General features: G+C 37.6%; 1 protein-coding gene across 2 annotated transcripts in view; it reads left to right on the forward strand.

The window, feature by feature from the left end:
• LOC100759179 (contactin-1) overlaps positions 1 to 9,038 on the forward strand; it is a 285,961-nt gene extending 276,923 nt beyond the window's left edge. For both annotated transcript variants that reach the window (XM_027396333.2, XM_027396334.2), the window contains exon 24: positions 6,811 to 9,038. In XM_027396333.2, coding sequence (XP_027252134.1) covers positions 6,811 to 6,887 — 77 coding nt within the window. In that variant the 3' untranslated portion in view covers positions 6,888 to 9,038. The remainder of the gene's footprint in view (positions 1 to 6,810) is intronic.
• The last annotated feature ends 9,965 nt before the right edge of the window (positions 9,039 to 19,003 follow it).

A 19,003-nucleotide genomic window follows, 5' to 3' on the forward strand; every position in this document is an offset into this window, starting at 1 on the left:
TCTCCTATATTACCCACTTAATGCTTTCTGTCCTACCTGTGCTTTGTAATCAGAAAACAATATGACTAATGTACAATGTGATTCAATTTGAGTATATTCTATGTATAAGACACAGAATAGTTCAAGCAATTGAAATTATGCTTTGAGTATACGAAGCTCTGTATGGAAGTTGTCCATAGTCTAGGTGTTAGCACATGGACACAAGAAATGATACTTCTAAGTATGATGGTTTTGTCAGTTAAATGGAAGTGGTAGCTGGGGTTGGGTGTTTGTGGTGACTCTATATATATAGTTTCTAAGAATATAGAATGTTTCTAAGAATTCCATGTATGAATGTATGAATGCAGTGTATTTTGTTCATATTCATTGACTCTACTCCTTGTACTAACTTCCCCTGGATCCACCTTCCATCAGCCATCCTGCTTCTAAATCCATGTATTTTATATTTTTAAAGTCCACTGAATCAAATTTGTGCTATAGGTGTGTGATCATCCACTGGTGCATGATTGCCCACTAGAGACCACACCACTGAAGAATATTGGCCCTTCTCGTCTTAGCAGCTACCAGCTGTCACTAGCTCCTCAGCTGGGGGTAGAGGTTCATTGGCTTCTCCATGATTCATACTGACTTTCTTGATCTTGTGTAAGTCTTAGACAAGGATCCACAGCTGCTGTGATTTGGGGATTGTTCTGTTGTGCCCAGAAAACCCTGTCTTCATCACAGTTCTCCCCATCCTCTAGCTCTTCTAATCGTTCCATTCCCTTCTGTGATCCTTTCTTTGTCTTAGAGGGGCATGTGTCCCTCTTATAGCTGAGGGCTCCACAGACATTTATCGCCTGTACTTTAGTTGTCAAAAGTAGAGTTTCAGTGTTACCTGCTTTTAGCTGCACAAATAAGCTTCTCTGATATGTCAACTCTGTGAGCTTCACTAATGTATGGCTATGGGATACATATTTCAAGAGCAATTTGAAGCTATGTTCATTTAGCAAAATAATATTTGTAAGTGCACACCTGTTGCCTATCAGCTCCCTAGCCATGGGTTCTTGACCAGATTTACAGTAGCAGGCATTTTTTCGACCCATGGACTGGGTCTTAAATGGAATAAGAAAGTTCTTTGCCGTCCTCATCACATTCTTGCTACCATTGCATCAATGAGCTTATCTTGCCAAGTTGATTATTACTGTAGCTCTCTAGGCTCATAGCTGGCTCAGATTGCTGATGACTTTTCTCTCCAAATAGGCATCATTGCACCTTCTGGTACTATGAAAGATAAACAGTAGTAAAGGGGAAGCTTCCCAACCAGTAACAGCTGATTTCTCCAAGTTCTGTTATCAAAGTGTGTGGTGTCTTCAGCAATAGAGTCTCACCATCAAGTTCTGGTGGGCAACAAAGAGCAATGACAATAGTCAATGTTGTTTGTGGGTTTCTAGGACCCTCAGGACCAAAAACAGCTGGAGAGGATGTAACTTACACCTGCTGCTGCCCTTTTTATTTGGCAACTTACAGATTTGGAGAGAAACACTATGCCCTATGTGAGGTAGTTTTACTTGAGAGAGAGAGGGGGGAGGGAGAGAGGGAGAGAGAGAATGAGTGTGTGTGTGTGTGTGTGTGTGTGTGTGTGTGTGTGTGTGTGTGTGTATGTGTGTGTGTGTTTATAGATTTCCATATGGATTTCTCAAATACCCTTAGCTATCCTTACTCCTACCTCTCCTTTATCTTTTCCCTACTTAACACTCCCCAAATATTTTCCTTTCCCCTTTCTATGGCCTATGTTATACGATGTTCCACCCCTCAAGATTTTTCTCTTCCCCCAAGTAGTTCTGAAAGGTGCTTTAATAAAACGCAGTAATTTTCTCTACCTAAGACTACTCCTCTTTGAACTGAAGTAACTTAATAGAAATTTCTGCTCCCTCTCTCTTTACATGGCTACTCTCTTTACCCAAATCTCTCCTTCCCCTGAGTTTATCTTCCTCCTCTGAACTAGTTAGAGATCCTCTTTTTTTCTTCATTTACCCCATCTGATCATGTGTACCCTGCAAGCCCTCTCTATTGCTTCCATATCTACTCAGTCTCTGGAAATGGTCCTGTTTTCCTTTGTTTCTGAAGTCACTATTAGGTTTGTATTCCCATCTGAAGATTGAAAGCTAGGAGCCTCAAATGAGAGAGAAGAAGTGACACAAACACTCATGCACACACTTTGTGTGATTATAGCCCTTCTTGAAGAAATTAATAAGTCCAGGAGTTCAATTTAAAAATAGTCAAGAAAGTCCAGATTAAACAAGGTACTTTAATTTGGTTTTACATTGATTCTGATATGGAAAAATGGTTCATGAGACTGGTGCTTATGTTTAACAGTCAGGAGATCTATGAAAAGCAAAGTATATAGTCAGTATATACTATGTAAGAACCGGAGCCATTCAGGAGAGCAGTAATATGATATATGGTTTGTTAAGTATAAACTGAATACACTGAAAACCCCTCAAGAATATATTTTTATATAGCTCACATTTATAGTGACCAAATTGTAATTCAATTTGGTCTCTAATTTCTGTTTGGAACGTAGAGGAGAACTGAAGATGCAGACCACAATTACATAAACTAGATCCATTAGAGGTATTAAATATAACACATAAACACAGAGAGTTTATTTTAAATAAATCAAATATCCTGGTGTCAAGGCCACAAATTATGAAATTGTGTTTGGTTTTCATTCTAACACCAAAACTTCAAAATGGCAACACTGATTGACTAAACTGCTTTTTGCAGCCACAGTTAGGAGAGTGCCAAACCACATATTCAGAAAAACACATCAATACATAGCCATTGCTGATGTAATTGTGGTCAGAAGATGGAGCACTGGAGTGTCCCCATGGTCACCCTAAGATGGGGCTTCAGGATAGATCATTTAAATTAGGTCAGATATGGAAAACTAAATGTTTTTCTGTTTAATTGAGGTTTGTTATTGGTCATCTTATCAGAATAAAATAACATGTGGGGTATGGCATATTTTTAAAACTATGCAGAAAAATAGGTTTAAAACCATGTAAGAGTGTAAAATCCTCTTTCAAGCAGCATAGGTAGTTGCTGTGCTTTTTTCACATGGCTGTTTTTTTCCCCATTTGTGTCCTTCCTTGACACAGAAAGGGCACAGTACAGTGTCCTCAGGTGGTAAGAGCATGCCTTCAGTGCTGAGTAATACTAAAGAGTCATTCTCTCTGCTGATGACCCTTTGCTAAATCATTTGCCCTGAATGGGTTTTAAGAAATTTATATTGGCTTGAGTGATATTTTTGTTTAATATATTATCGAGGAAGTAGAATGTAAGATTAAATTTACAGTTCCTTTAACTTTCTGTTGATGCATGCATTGTATGCTCAGTTTTTCATTTCTTATGCTGAAAACCTAAAATAATAGCTTATGACACACAAAAAATACCTACTGCTCTGGACTGTTAGGTTAACGTATTGTGTGTGTGTGTGTGTGTGTGTGTGTGTGTGTGTGTGTGTGTGTGTGTGTGTGTGTGTTTGAAAGAGAGAGAGAGAGAGAGAGAGAGAGAGAGAGAGAGAGAGAGAGAGAGAGAGAGAATAAAGATGTAAAGAATTAATATACCTTCTTAGTCCCACTCTGTCAGGACCACCAAAATCTATTTTGTGCTGTGGATCAGCATTATGAGATCCCCTAGTCATCATCACAGTTGTTGTTATTGACAGCAGTTTACAACATCTGCATTTTGGATGCTCTTGAGTAGCTGTTAAGGGCCCAGTGGCCTTTTATATTCTGTGCCCAAGTTTTGACCCTCACTGACTACTTATGTTTTTAATTTCCTTATTTCTTTTATTTTTGAGATTAAAATGTAATCACATCATTTTCTACTTTCTTCTTCCCTATCCTCCCTACAAAAGAGTGAAAACCATCTACTCCACAGTCCCAAGCCTGTACACTTTCCTAAGCCTGTTGCTACCAGAAAGAAGAGTCAACACTGTTTTAGACTTAAAGGAGTCTTTCTTCTGCCTCTGGATCAGCTGATACTCCTGAGTACCTGGCTTCCAAACTGGAAGCAATGGAGTGTTCCAGGGGGAATGACATGGGATGAGAATTTCTGCCTCTCCCAATCTGCCCATGTGTTTGGTAATACCCTCTTATGCTTCCCAGCATGGCAGCAGAGCTTACCAACTGGACAATAACTGGAGCCTAATTGGCGGGTACTCTAGGCAGATTTCCTTCTGCCAAAACAGAAGGGTACTGTAGTTGTAGCATTTGCAAAGACTCTTCTGTTGGTGGGTTTTTCCCATTGGAGGAGGTACCCATCCAATAGAGAGCAGGTCACTAGAATGTGGGCAGGGGTTTGGCCTTGGTGATACCTCTTCTACAAAAGTTATGGTGGACCTCCATTTCTTGGCAGGTCCTTTCCAATCAGGGATTATGGACAATCAGGCATAACTAAGACAGAGTGAACCACACTATTCTGTCCCAGGTCTACAGTCTGGATTGTTAACCAGGGAAAGTAGGCAGCCTGTGCAGGTGCCCCTTGATCTGCCATCTTCTGGGAGGTGACTGGCCTGAGAGGCTACATCAGAACAGAATGGCCTGTGTCCACTAGGAACTTATTGGATTTCCACCATATATTTGCTGTGTCCATTACCTTCTGTGGGCTCAATAGGATGGAGCTCTTACTCCTTCATGTCTCCCTTAACTGGAGGACTGGAAGCAATTTCTTCTTTTTCTTCTGTTTGGGCATCCTTTCTTCCAATGTACCTTGTGTTTACAGTATGTGTATCTATCATTCTCCTTATCCCTAGGCCTACTTTTGCCCATTCTCCTTTGTCTGTTTCCTTAAGGGCAGCTACCACCCTCATTAGTCTCTTTCACTGTTTTTTCTTTGCCATGTCCTGGTTGTTGTAGACTTTCTGAGGGATTTCTAAAATCTGGGACCTATTCATACCCTCAAATTGCTGTATTTTTTAAAGTTTCTCTCTGATGTCTGGGTCTGATGGCATGACAAAGACAATATTTGTTGCTTGCTCATTTTCTGGGGCATCTGGATCTATTGAGGTAAACATGCAATATTGTCAGGGGTCATGCAAGAGGACCAGAAAGCAGCTTTGGAATTCTTGGAAAAATGGCCCACTGGACAGTATCATCACAATGGGTGAGTCTCAGAGAAGCAGAACCCCAAGGACTATGTGTCCTGAGGACCTCATGCTGTTATTGAGCATAGCTCTGTTTATTGCCCTCAGGGTTACTGCATCCATCATTATCTATGAGTTGTATGAAAACTCTATGAGTTTCTAGCCCCTCACTAGGCAGTGTCACTGGTACTTACAATAATAGTGAGTGACTTTTTCCAAGCATTGCTGCTGGATCAGATTAATAACTCAACCACCCCCTTGGAAAGAACTTAGAGATGTACAATTGTTAGTAAAGTTAGGTTAGGATATTTTTGTTAATGGCATTGATGTAGAAAATCTTGAGGAAGAATTTAAAGTTTAGAGAGGCTCACTTTTGTTAGTTAAGCAAGGGACTCATTGAGGTCAAGGGAAAAGAGCAAAGGCAACCTGGCTATTACTAGCAGACATGCCTTTCTTGCTAAAGATGGGTTGGTGATCAACGACAATGATTAATTCCTTGTACCCATTTTTGCCCTCAGCTTCCTGATGTAATTTAATAAAAAGAAAACTGTCAATGAATGGGTATGCACCCTGAGGATTTAAAGTAGAATTGGATTGTTTTTTATATAAAAGTTTATATTTGTGATTATTTTAAGATTTTATAAGATTACCTATTGAGATAATAATAAAAATGATTGCTCCTTTGTAGCTGCAAAATGTAACCTGACAATAGAAGAACTGGCTGAAAAAAAATACCTTGCTTGCTTGCTTATACTTTTTAAATCTATAACAAATTGCTTAAACAGAAATGTATATGGGTCCTTAGGAATAATTTGTTTTTCACCTGTGATACTTAAAATATTTAACTTTTAATACTTTAAATATGTAAGGGAAATGGGGAACATGCTGTTTTTTACTTGATCATTCACTTGAAAAATAGCTTGAAAGATTTTATTGGAGTATATAAGTTGTAGGAGAAAATAAAGAGGCACAGAAGGAAAAACATCAGGAAAGACATAAAGAAACAATTAAAGATGAGAGACCCAGATATGTTGAAGATTTTATATGTGTGTGTGTGTGTGTGTGTGTGTGTGTGTGTGTGTGTGTGTGTGTGTGTGTGCCCTTGTATGTTTTCTTATTTTTCCTAGCTGCTGCTCTCAAGTCTGCCAATAAGACCTAAGAAAAATTGTTCAAATACTCCTCACCTCTGCTGGTGTGGTGTTGAGGTCCTGTATAACTGAACAAAACAGCATGTGGTTGTGGCTTATTTTTTAATATACAGAAAAGCAGAAAGTTAAATGAAAACCTGCAAGAATCCAGAAAGCACTTTGAAATGGCACAGGTGACATCCATGCCTTCACATATGGCATTTGGTTTTTATTTATTTATAGTACGTCTTGCTCTACTACCTTCTGGTGGAAGTTTGAGACTCCTGGATCACAGGGACGATGTTAGTATTGCAATGTTATTATTTTCATGATTTATTTAAACAAAATGTAGAGATCATGTCCATTATCTCACACACAAAATCTTTGATAAAATGTTTGTATTTCTCTCATATTGCCTAGAATAAGAAATATTTATTTTTCATAAAGGAACATTTGATTTTCAGGTCAACACAATCCTGCTTCTCCAAAGCAGACTGGTTGAGCAGGAGTTTAGCTGATGAAATGACAAGTATGCTTTTGGTTTTTGCTTTGTAGGTGTGTCCATGCTGTCTTGGAGTCTCCTCAGCTTGCTACTGCCCTCCCTTGGCTTCCTTGTCTACATGGAATTCTGAATGTTGTGACATCTGCTGTTCCCAGCCCAGCTCAGAGGACACCCTTCATCCTGGGATGACTGTAATTCCTTCTAATCCCTTCGGCTCCATCCTAAACCAAATAAATTAGACTCTAACAAGATATTCAACTGATCTCCAACACATTATGACTGAGGCATTCAGGAACCCCTTCATCCAAAAGAATAACTTTTAAATGGAAACAAAATGATTTTAACTTGTTCCAATATGCCTTATAAACCATTTAACCTGATTCTGTGAGGGTTGCATGATTCAATTCAATGGACAAGTTACAGTGTTCAATTTAATACCATAGGCTGTAGAGTGAAAGTAAAATCACCATACATGGTGCTTTACATTTAATGACAAGTTGTGAAATTTAATAGAGGTTGAAATGTTGATTGTATGTGGTATGTGTAAAGTAATGTAGTCTCTTATATTAGCCTATCTGTTTGGGGTACTGCATATTTTTCAACCCCCTGCCATTCATCATATTTTGAGTTTTCCATAAAATTAAAACAAAAAATAGAACAAAAACGTTTTGACATAAACACCGTTACCAAATCACCTTACTGAATGAGTTGAAAGTTTTTGACTGTGAAAACCAAATTATAGAACTTACTATCAGTATTCTTATTTTTGAAGTAATTTTCTACATATTTGCTTTTCAGAATCTGTAAGCCTCTTCCGTTAGTTTTCTAATGCTGAAGTTCCCATGCCATGTGACAATTTTTTACTTTTGTATTCTAATCTGAAGTTGTTTTGTGCTTTTCCTCTCATCACTGTCAAGCCACAGAACTTGCAGCTCATCCTGGAGCACTGGCTACTGCTTCGTGTGTCCATATGTGGAGTGGCAGGTTTTGGGGGGTAGTGTGCTTCCATTTTTATTCAACATGATAGTCTTTATACAGTTAGAAATAAGTGACAGTACAGTATCAGAATCTTGGAATGTTCTCGTTGCTCCAGTTTTGTGTTTCATGCCTAACTATAAGCTCTCTTTATAGAAGGTGTAGAATCAAGAAATCATATGCAGGTTGAAAAAGTTACAGAATTCCATTTAAAGAAATTTAAAGCTCATTTCCTATTCCAATGCAATACTGAAAACTGGCTAAAAATACCAAATCAGAATGTTGCTAGTGGTCCTAGGAAGAATATGCAAAGCTGGGAGGCAGGAGAGGTAGACAGTGTCCTATCCAGGGATGTCTCCCAAGTGTTTATGTGGAGGATTTTGTGAGATGTGAAAGGGAAATCTGTGTTTCCTCATTATTCACAGTGTGCACGGAGATGTGTCTGAGTGTGGGTGCGAAAGAACTCGGGTAATAAAAAATTAGCTGGCTCCTGGAATAGTGCAATGTTTGGTTCCTTGAGAAGTCTAATCCTATTTTATTAGCACAAATTTGCTGGCTAATTAGAGACAGAGTTTATCTTTTTAGAAAGGATACCCTATAGGTCCATAAAGAATATTTACAGGAAGCAAAAATAGATCTATTAATATGTTACCCCTATCTTTAATTTGTATAATTTTTGTACTATATGTGTAAATGTTAAAGTCCTCATTATGAAAATATCAATAAATATTTCATTGATTTACACTTAACACTTTGTTATACAAATGAAGCTTTTTAAAATCAGTAAAACAGATGCTTTCCCAGTAGAAGTATGTCAACAAATCATTGACAGATTTCATAAAATATTTAAAGATTTGAAAACAGAAGAAAATGACTTCATACTTTAGGGAGATGAACACTCTGTAAGCTTTCTGTACAAATGTTGTGTTTTCCTTGTTACATTTGGGGTTTTCCTCTTGCGATGTGACCCATGTTGGGCATTTTTATATCATCAATAATGACTACATCTTTTGCCAAATGCATGCCTGCCTTTTTATTTTCTAATATATGGTAATAAAGACCAAAACTGGCTAGATTTTGCATGAAATGGTTCTGAAAGATAAGAAAACAGACTTGAAGGTTGTTTAGTTTTAAGTATGTGGTGGATAGACTCAACTCTCATGCACTAATGACGTCTGCTTTTCATTTTCTCATATAATTGTACAGAAGTGACTGGGACCATCAGTTTTAAATGGTTATCAAGCTAACCAATGTATCATATGCTTTAAGATGCAAGATTCTTAATTAAACTTTATATAGATATAGACACATCTGTTGTTTCTTTGTATTTCAGGAAAGGTAATAGTAGTTTTATTTGATACTGATAAATAACAAATTGATTTTTTTAGTTATTTTTTATCATTTTTTCAATGGAGTAGTGTAGGACTGTGGTTTGTCCTTTTTATGAATGAATACAAATTATAAAGAAATAAATGTCTTACTGTTGCCCAAAAAGTAACTGTCCTTTTAATTTACCTGAACTTTATATTTGTTTTCTTTCTTAGAAAGTTTTCATGGAGGAATTACTCCTGGATAAGTATATATTCTGAGTTGAAATAGTTTACTGGCACAAAAATTCACACGGGCTAAAGACATGGCTCAACAGTTAAGAATACTGACTACATCTTTATCAGACATCTCACTGTCAAATATAACTCTATCAGATATCCCATTGTCAAATGTAACTCCAGGTCTAGGGATCTGATGCTCTCTATTGACTCCATGGCCACCTATATGTATGTGAGATGAACCTAAACTTACCCAGACAAATACACATAAAACAAAATAATAAAAATTTTAAAAAAAAATCTAAAAAAAAAAAAAGCAAAACTGTAGCCAGAAACAATCAAACACTAAACACTAGAAACACTAGTATCAAATGGTTTGCATCGGAACACTAGGGCAGGATTCTAGATACCCAGAAAAAAAAAAAAGTCTGCTTACACTTGAGTGTGCTTAACTTTACTGAGGAATTTACATAAATCCTCGAATCTAAAGGCAAGGAGCCTGAAACACATAAAATCTTCTCAGAGTCCAAAGCAAAATTGAGCCCAGGACTTCTGTCTTAATGTACTTAATCATACTTGAACAGTCTGCCACATAAGCCAGTATTTGCAGGTTTCACAAGTATTGTAGAATATTGGGATTGGGGGGATTATTGAACCATTATCCCCCAATTTTTTCTTCTAACAGTTCTCTTTTGGGACTCTCAAATCATCTTTTTATCACAAGTGATTTAATTCTTTCATGTTTAATTGGATGTCAATGTGCTGTTCTATAAATTATGTGGTAAATTTTTCAAATCCATTTTGATACAGTGTTTCCTGGATGCGTGATTTTACAAATGGCTTGTGCCTGTGTAGCTATTTCCTTCTAATTGAAATACATTGAACAATGGCCCATAAGCCTCAGAAAGTAAATCAGATTTACAGAGCTGAGAAATCTTTTAAAACTTACAAGACTCACAGAGCTGTTCCCTGGGGTTATATAAGCAGTCACAACGTCTGGGGAGATGACAGACTTAACCCCTGGCTGAGCTGCTTTAAGTCATTTAGGGTGCCCAGAGATGAAGATTGCACAGCTCACACTCCTGAGGTGGGTTCTTTGGTGTTTATTTTAATTGGTTTCAATGTTGACCTGCCACAAATTAGAAACACCTGAGTACAGATGTTCACCTGAAGAACTGAACTGATTACCTTGATCTCATGCAGGAAAAACCACCCACAGTGTGGCAGCACCTTCTAGGCACACAGGAGAAGCCAAGAGACATGGGAGGAAACAAGAAGTGCAAGATGGAAGAGAGGTACCACCACATGATAGAACATAGATTAATATAAACGGGTTCATTTAAGTCATAAGAGCTAGTTAGAAACTAGCCTAAGCTATAGGCCAAGCTTTCATAGTTAATAAGAAGTCTCTGTCATTATTTGTTAGCTGTCTGGTGGTCCAAAAAAAAAAAAAGACAATGACAGCTTTGCTTTTCTGGTTTTTGACTTCTCTTGAAGATGGATGAGATAAGCTACTTTGCACTTTATTTAACATCTTTGCAACAGACTAATTCTATTTATGATAAAAGCCAATCATTAAACACCTGGCTTCTAACCCTGAAGTTCCTAAAGGTTCTGAAAAACTTTTAGTCTCTCCTGCACCTTTAGTCTTCTCTCTGGTCTACAGTATGCAAAATCTGAAAGGAACTAGTTGTTGTATCGACAGTTCAATTATTTTAAGAAGTCACTGTATGAGTAATTGAAAATCTTTCTAGACTCATTACAAATGGTCTTCTTGAGATTGTGACTCATCTGTTCCCAGGGAAGATACAAGGTTGCAGTCTAACACCACCACAGACGCTTTCTAAGACTTGTTCCAACTAGTCTTTCCCACCACTGCCTGGTTCCTGGCATACCATCCAGTTCCTGGCAGTATACCCTAGTTCCTGGCAATATCACCTAGGTTCTGGCGCTGTCTTCCTTGATCCATCCTTAGATGCCTTCCTAACACAATGTCCATGGGAAATTCACCATGCAAGTACTTTTAAAACCTCCAGAGATTTCTTTCTTATTCCTGGGTAGCAGCCAGACCTTATATCCAATCTGAATTATTGGTTACCCCACAATATTTGTGCTGCTATTGCATTCATGGTAGTATATTGCCACAGTAATCATTATTACACTTTACATGATTCACTGCTGCAAATACTGACCATTTTCCCAGAACCCTGTAGAGCACCTTCTGGTACTTTCATAAGCTAGTAAGTAAGGCAGAAGCTTCCTAGTTGGTACCTGTTTGATTTCCCCATATCCATGGCCAAAGTGTGTCCTGTTGGTTTTACAATCAAGTTCTGATGGGAACAATAGTCTCTTGCTTTGGGAGTCTCCCAGACACCACTGGCCAACAACCCCAAAGAATTTGTCATACATCTAGCATTGGACTTTTTATCTGAAACCTATGTCTTCTGCAAAGAGCATTATCCCCCCACACTGATGAGTTCATGGGCATCAGAAATGGAAATCTGTGGGTTTCATATAGCAACAAAAACAAAAGGACACAAAACTAGGATGGGTAGAGGGAGAAGTAGGGATTGAATCTAATCCAAATACACTGTAAGCATATATGGAAAATACTCAAAAATCAATTTAAAAGTTTATTATCAGTAACTACATTAAAAATTCTCAGGAGGTAAAATTAATTCTTTAATTTAGAGGCTCAGTTTCTGTTCACCTCTTCAATCACAATTTATCCTACCTGTTCAACTGGTACACATTCAGTTTAGAATGTATTCTCCTGTCTGTCTTCTCTTTCTACCTCTTTGAGTTTGTATACAGAATCCATTGGCTTCTTTCTAAAGTGCCTGTGTAGTTGGCTTTTGATCATCTCCAACATCTAACATCCCTGCCCCCTTCTTAGGACACTTAAATCCAATCACCTCATGGTAAATTCTTATTGATTTGAACTTGTTCTACCTTGACAGCTCTGAGCTACTTCCAGAAATGATGTATAAATTAAAATGAATTTGATTGTAAGCAATGTAAAATTCAGTTCACAAGACATTATTTTCTCCTTAAAAGTTCAGATCTTGAAGTTGCCATGGTTAGCTCCTCGGCAGTATCATTGGTCACACTGGGCTTCCAACTTTCTTACCACTCAGAGTATAATTCACTTGGAATTTCTTGGTTTGAGATGTGTGGTAAAACATAAGCCAGCAGAGAAAAAAAAAGGACATCAACTTTAAATGTCAAAAAAAATCAACAAAGGTCAGAACTAGACGGTTCAAGTTATAAGGGGAGGTTTGAAGTGGGAAGACTGAAACACAGCTTCATTTGTGTAGTGAAATCAGAATCCTGGGGAAAGGTAGCAGTTCTCGGAGTAAGGTTATGATAGGGAGAAATTAAAGCTCCCCTAGAAACCAAACACCTAGCTTGCCTGCTTCTCAAAACAGCAGACAAGCTATGACATTGCTCATGAAATAATAGGAATGTTAGTAAAAGCAAGCCACAGCCAGATAATGTTCATGAATAGCCTAACACACATGCCACAGCCTCATAAAAGTACAGGAATAACCCAGTGCATGCCACAGCATTTCTGTTGTTGCAATGCTGCCCAGCCAACAGTGCTTTGAACCTGTTCTGCTAAATATGCTGATTTTCCCATGTTAAGCCAGTCTTGTGTTGATTTATACTGCTAGTTTTAATGTTTTTATATGTACTTGATTTGATTGAGTAATATGCTAATAGGGATTTGTGTGTGTGTGTGTTGATATCCATGTGGGATGGTAATCTCTAATTTTCCTTTCTTTTTATAGCTGTAGTTTCAATCTAGACTTTATGAAATAAGTCAGGAAATGTTGCTTTTTCAGTTGTCTCAAAGAATTTAGGTAGGAGTGTCATGTTTTCCCTTTGATCACTATAGTCCTCAGTTTTGGTACTGGTTTTTTATTTTGCTTTATTTTTGTTTTTGTTTTTGTTTTGGGAGACAGGGTTTCTTTGTGTAGCTTTGGCTGCCATGGAACTCACTCTGTAGACCAGGCTGGCCTAGAACTTATAGAGATCCATCTGCCCCTGCCTCCTGAGTGCTGGGATTAAAGGCATGTGCCACCACAACCACCTCTCAGCAAAATAAAAATTAGTGGATGAAGATAGGCTAGAGGCACCAAAATTTGCTGCATCATGGTAAGTGGTGTGGAAGAAATAACTGAAATAAATGGTAGAATAATTTGTTGGTTCCCCTTTTTGTGGCTCAGAAAAATAAGAACATGGAGAAGCTGGATCAGAGAATTCTGAGTCAACCATGATTTCCAGGGCTGTGAGAATGGCCTTGTTGGTTGAATGCTTCCAGAACATTTTGCAAGCACATGGCCCTGAGTTCAATTCTCAGAATCACAGAAAAAGCATGTTGGCATTTAGCACAGGTTTTTAATAACTATTCTGAGAAACCAGGGGAGAAGGATTGCTAGCATAATTGGCCATCCACCCTAGTTTAGTTGGAGAGCTCTAGGTAATGGAGAAACCATAATTCAAGGGACCTGGATGGTGTTCCTGATAAAGATGCCACATTTGTTCTCTGGCCTCTACCTACATAAGTGGAGTCCAGATACATATGCGTGTCTGCTGCCACACACATGCACAACCACACAAATGAACACACACATATGTGCACATTAAAGATTCACAAAATGAAGACAATTTAGCTCAACACTTTTCACTTAATTTTCATTTGCAAGATTAATATTGTGACAAAATAATATCACTAAATATATTTCAATGCACTGTTTTGCTATATAAAAAAGTCTAAGTGTCAAGAAGGCATTATCTATATAATGAGAAACTTACCTCAAGGATGATAAACAGTAATGATATAGTTTACATATAACATTCTATGTGAGAACCATGTAATGTAGAAAATAATAATTTCCTTAGTAGTCCAATGATTTCAGATTCTTAGAAACTATTCAGTGTTCATTGGGAGGGGCATGAATAACTTTATTTCACATGCTACTCCCTTGTTGCTGAGAACAGTGTAATTTGAGAATTGCAACAGGAATTAATAAAGATGGGACAAACTTCTCCAGAACATCTCTCCTTCAGACAGATCCTCTACCATGCTGACCAGGCACCTAAAGGACTCTCCATGGAGTCAGCAGAGAGGCATGTCCCTCCTGCGTGGCAGAGCCTTTTATTACTCCTTTACTCCTTGTTGGAAACACCAGTGCACAGCAGTCACCTTCCACTAGGACTTTTGATTCTTATTTACTCTTCATCCTCACAGAATACCCAAACTCTGAACAGTGTGGAATCCTTAAGACATTCAGGACTTTATAAACAGTTCACATGTATCCCAAACATTGTGGCCCAGCGATGACTTCTTGCTTTTATTTCATGAGCTCTTTAGAAAGATGGCATAACACGTGCATGGAACTTTGAATATCTTGACCATTTTCTGTGAAACCTAAACTTCCATCTTGGGAGTGAAGTTCTAATTTTCTAAGAACAGCATTTACCCAACTGCTAGCTAAATATGAAAATGCTAGTAGAAGTGCAAAATTTGCATATATAACTTTCAATTTGGAAAATAAGACCAACCATTGGCCGAATATTTTGACTCATTCGCTGATTTCTCAATATAATGTGATTTCCTATTTTGTACTTTCTGATTGTTTCTTTTGGATTGGTTTCTTTAGGTTTTTTAAACATACGTTGAGACTGAAAAAATTCACAAGACTAGGAATACAACCTAGAGGTAGATTTTTATTGATATATCATAAAAATGAAATCATGTCTTTATTGTATAAGCATCATATTAGAGATTTTTGAAACTATCATTTGAAACAATAAAAATCAAATACATGTAATGATTCAGAAGAGAGAGGAGATGGATCATTCCAAACTAAAATGTGCCAACCATATTCAGAACATTGATGAGTGCACACAGTGTTCAGAAAGTAACTGCAAGCTCACAATAAGCCATCCTAAGTGCTTGTGAATATGATTTGTGTGGAGTGCTGGAAGCCACAAATGCTATTATCTTGGAAAAGCAATTAGCATAAATCACTGGTATTAAGTGAGTTCCCTCCGACTTACCCACTAGTCTAAATGCTTATGCACATTTGGGGAAAAGACATTGTTTATTCTTAGGCAAAGAAAATTAAGTTAATTCTAATATCTAGAGCCATGCCATTTTGCTTGGTAAGTTAACAAGAATCTTAAAGTAATCTGTAAGATTGTTCAGCTGATGGCAGTTTATTAGCTTAGATCCTCTTGGGCCAGGGGGAAAAGTTAGTCCTAAGAAAAGTCATGTCCCATGAAAGCCTGCAAGGCACTGATGCACATACCATTTAAATTCCAAAGAACAGAAATTAACTAATGTTTTTGAAGGGCTTACAAAATGCCTCATGAAATACTGAAAATACCAGAAAGGTTTATATTCTGTCCAAAATATGGCTTAGGTGACTTTTTGTTATTAAGCTAATGTTGGAATTTGATGATTAAGGATTGTGGGTTCAAAGGCAAAGGTGTGGAAATTGTTCTAGAGCCTTCACTGCCCTGATACAGGACTCTGTGCATACTGAAGCCACCCTTCAATTCAACCTTAATTCCTAAGTACAAGGAATTTTTAAAAGTTTTGATAACTAGTTCCAAATTCTTAAACTAACTAAATCACATGATATTTAGAATATCTTGATTTTTGGAAGAACTAAACAAGAGAGTATGTTTCAGAGAGCTACAACAAATCTACATCCCAAGGGAGCAAGCTGATGTCATACCTACTGTCTTCTAGAATGTTCTGGAAGCATAGAAATTTCCTTTGCATATGGTGTGTTTAGTGGCCTGGAGAGTTAAATGTAGCCAAGATGAGGAGCAGCTAATTTCAAGTTTTACTTACAAAAACAATAGCTCAGTATACTCCACTGACCAGTGACTACCACATTCATCTCAGAGCTATAGGCTATGGCTACTTATTTAAATAGTTAAAGCACCACTAATTGCTTGGTAATCATAGGAAGGAGAAACTCATGAAACTGAAGCAATCCAACTCCTCTGGTCTCACTATATTAAGTATTTGTTTTCTCATTACTGTGACAGAACAGGCAACATAATCTGTATCAGGGAGGAATGTGATACTTGGCTCACATTTCAAGTATCATCAGTCAGCAAGGATAGCACAGGTGCAGGGGAACCTGCTCTGCTTAGTTCTTGATGGGGGAACTTGCAGCATGGCTTGTTGACTTCTTAACACATTCTCAGGTGTCCAGATAACTCCCAGAAATGCTCAGGAGTGGTCCAGAGGTTGTTCACCTATGATGGAGGGCCTTCATCTGTACTGCTCATTGTCTGTCTCTGCTGGTTCAGTGACCAATGTAAGACAACAGAAGTGGTGAATTGTAGCCATGCTGATCTTGATTTGCTTTTGAATGACAATGAAATATCTGCATCTTTTGGAATTGATGTGCTTACTAACCTCATCACTGGCAAAGTGGTGAGCCACAGTGCTGTTGCTATGGGGATGTTTGCCTACCTGGTAAGATATTCTAAAAATGATAGCTATGTAAGCAAACCCTCCTTCAGATTCTGACAACTGCCAACAAAAATAACTGTTGGGAGACAGAAAATTATTTTTTTTCTCAAAATGAGTGACACTGGGTATAGCAATGATACTCCTGGTCAGGCACTAAGCTCTGGATTAGTTGGCTGACACAAAACATGTTCCAGGTTTTTGTATGTGATCTCTTTTGTTATGGCTTAATGTGTTTTGTTTTTCTTGGCTTTTGATATCTTTGTTTGTGTTTGTTTAGAGAGAGAAAGAACATGAAGTTGGGTGGGTAAGGAAGCATGAAGAATCTGGGAGGACTAGAGGAGAGGAACAGATATTATCAAAATATGTAAAAATATTAAAAATAAAAAGTTTAAAAAGGAAAAAAATAAAGTGAATGAAACAGAGAATGAGTTACAATAATTCACTTCATCTTCCCTATAAAATGAGGTCTTTGAACACAGAGGATTTCTAGTGCTCACCTCAGCCTTGTCATATGATGGCACTTAACAAATATGATGGAGCAAAAAATAAAATAAAATAAACCCCAGAAACATAGGAGACACACACTCCATTTATGCATGCTGTATTTCTTTCAGAGCTTGAAAGTTGCCTTTCCTTCTGTCTGCACAAAAATTTGACAAATGCTTAGGCAGGCAGAGATGGTTGCTTCTGAGATGAGGTTTTGGTAAAGAAAGATGATGTTACTTAACGGAAATATAAGAAGGAAGGACACAGATAATGGCACATTGTGCCCTTCCAAACCAAACAGAGCTGTGATGAAAGACGTAAACAGGATTAACAGTATAGATTATTATTATTATTATTATTATTATTATTATTATTATTATTATCTTGATTGTTTTAAAAAAATCTCTGTAAGTTTATGTATATATTAATTATTTAGAAATTTTCCTGACCAAAAACTAGAAATTATTCAATGATGGATTACCACGTAATAGACTGTATTAGTTAGGGTTTCTATTGCTGTGATCAAACACCATGACCAAAAAGCAAGTTGGCGAGGAAAGGTTTATTAGCCTTCTACTTCAGCATTCCTGTACATCACTGAAGGAAGTCAAGAGAGGAACTTAAACAGGACTGGCACCCAGGAGCAGGAACTGATGCAGGGGCCAGGGAGGGGTGCTGCTTACTAGCTTGCTCAGCTCATCTTCTCATAGAACCCAAGACCAACAGCCCAGGGATGGCACCACATACCATGGGCTGGACCCTACCCCATTTATAATCATTTGGCTACTGTCCCATCCCATCCCACCCATATATCACATGTGTGCAATCATTTTTCACATAAAATTTATTCACTAGATTTTTTACAGTTAATGTGTTCAGCGGTTTTACTTATTTGTAACAAAACCTCCAGTATTATTTTAATAACCACACCATATTTTCTTCAGTAATTTTTTGTCTGCTTTTCTTTATTCCAATATTTTAATATGGCTATGAACTGAATGTGTTCTTTCAAATTTGATATGATGCTTCCTAATTTCCAATGTGAATGGTTTTGGAGGACATATCTGTAAGTGGTGATCAGGTCCTGAGAATAAAACCCTTGTGTGTGAATTCTGTGCCCCTATAAAAGGTCTCTGAGAACTCCATGTTCCCTTTTACCAGGCAAAGACCTAGCAAAAAGGCAAACTCCAACTGGGCCTAGTTCTACAGGTTATAATTCCAACTATTCTGGAGGCAGAGACAAGAGGATCACAAGTTTAAGGCATGCCTGGGCAACATAATAATAATAACAAAAAAACCAGAAAGATATCCATAGCAAAAAGTGGTTCTTCACCAACGCCTAGTATGCTGCCCTTTGATTGAGGAATTCCTAGCTTCCAAATGTCTACTATTCATAAGTCGTACAACCTTAGGATTCTTTTACAAAAGCCTAACAGATACCAATAACTTCCTGTTTGGGGCAAGCATAGAACACAAGTCAAACACACTGTTCTCATTATCAGTAACTTCTGTGTTTTCAAAATGCTGTTTTAATTCAGTGTCTACCTGAGCCTTGCTCTATAATAACTTAAATAAATGCAAGTGTTGTCTGGCTTGTATAAGTAGAACCCTTTCTGAAAAATAAATGAATAATTTTAAAAGCTGTTTCTGCAACCATGAGCCCTACCCTCATGGTCACTTACCTCTCATAAGTACCACCTCTAAACATCAAATTCAGAAACTTGCTATGTGTACCAG

The sequence above is a fragment of the Cricetulus griseus genome, chromosome 2, assembly GCF_003668045.3.
Source record: "Cricetulus griseus strain 17A/GY chromosome 2, alternate assembly CriGri-PICRH-1.0, whole genome shotgun sequence".
NCBI lineage: Eukaryota > Metazoa > Chordata > Mammalia > Rodentia > Cricetidae > Cricetulus > Cricetulus griseus.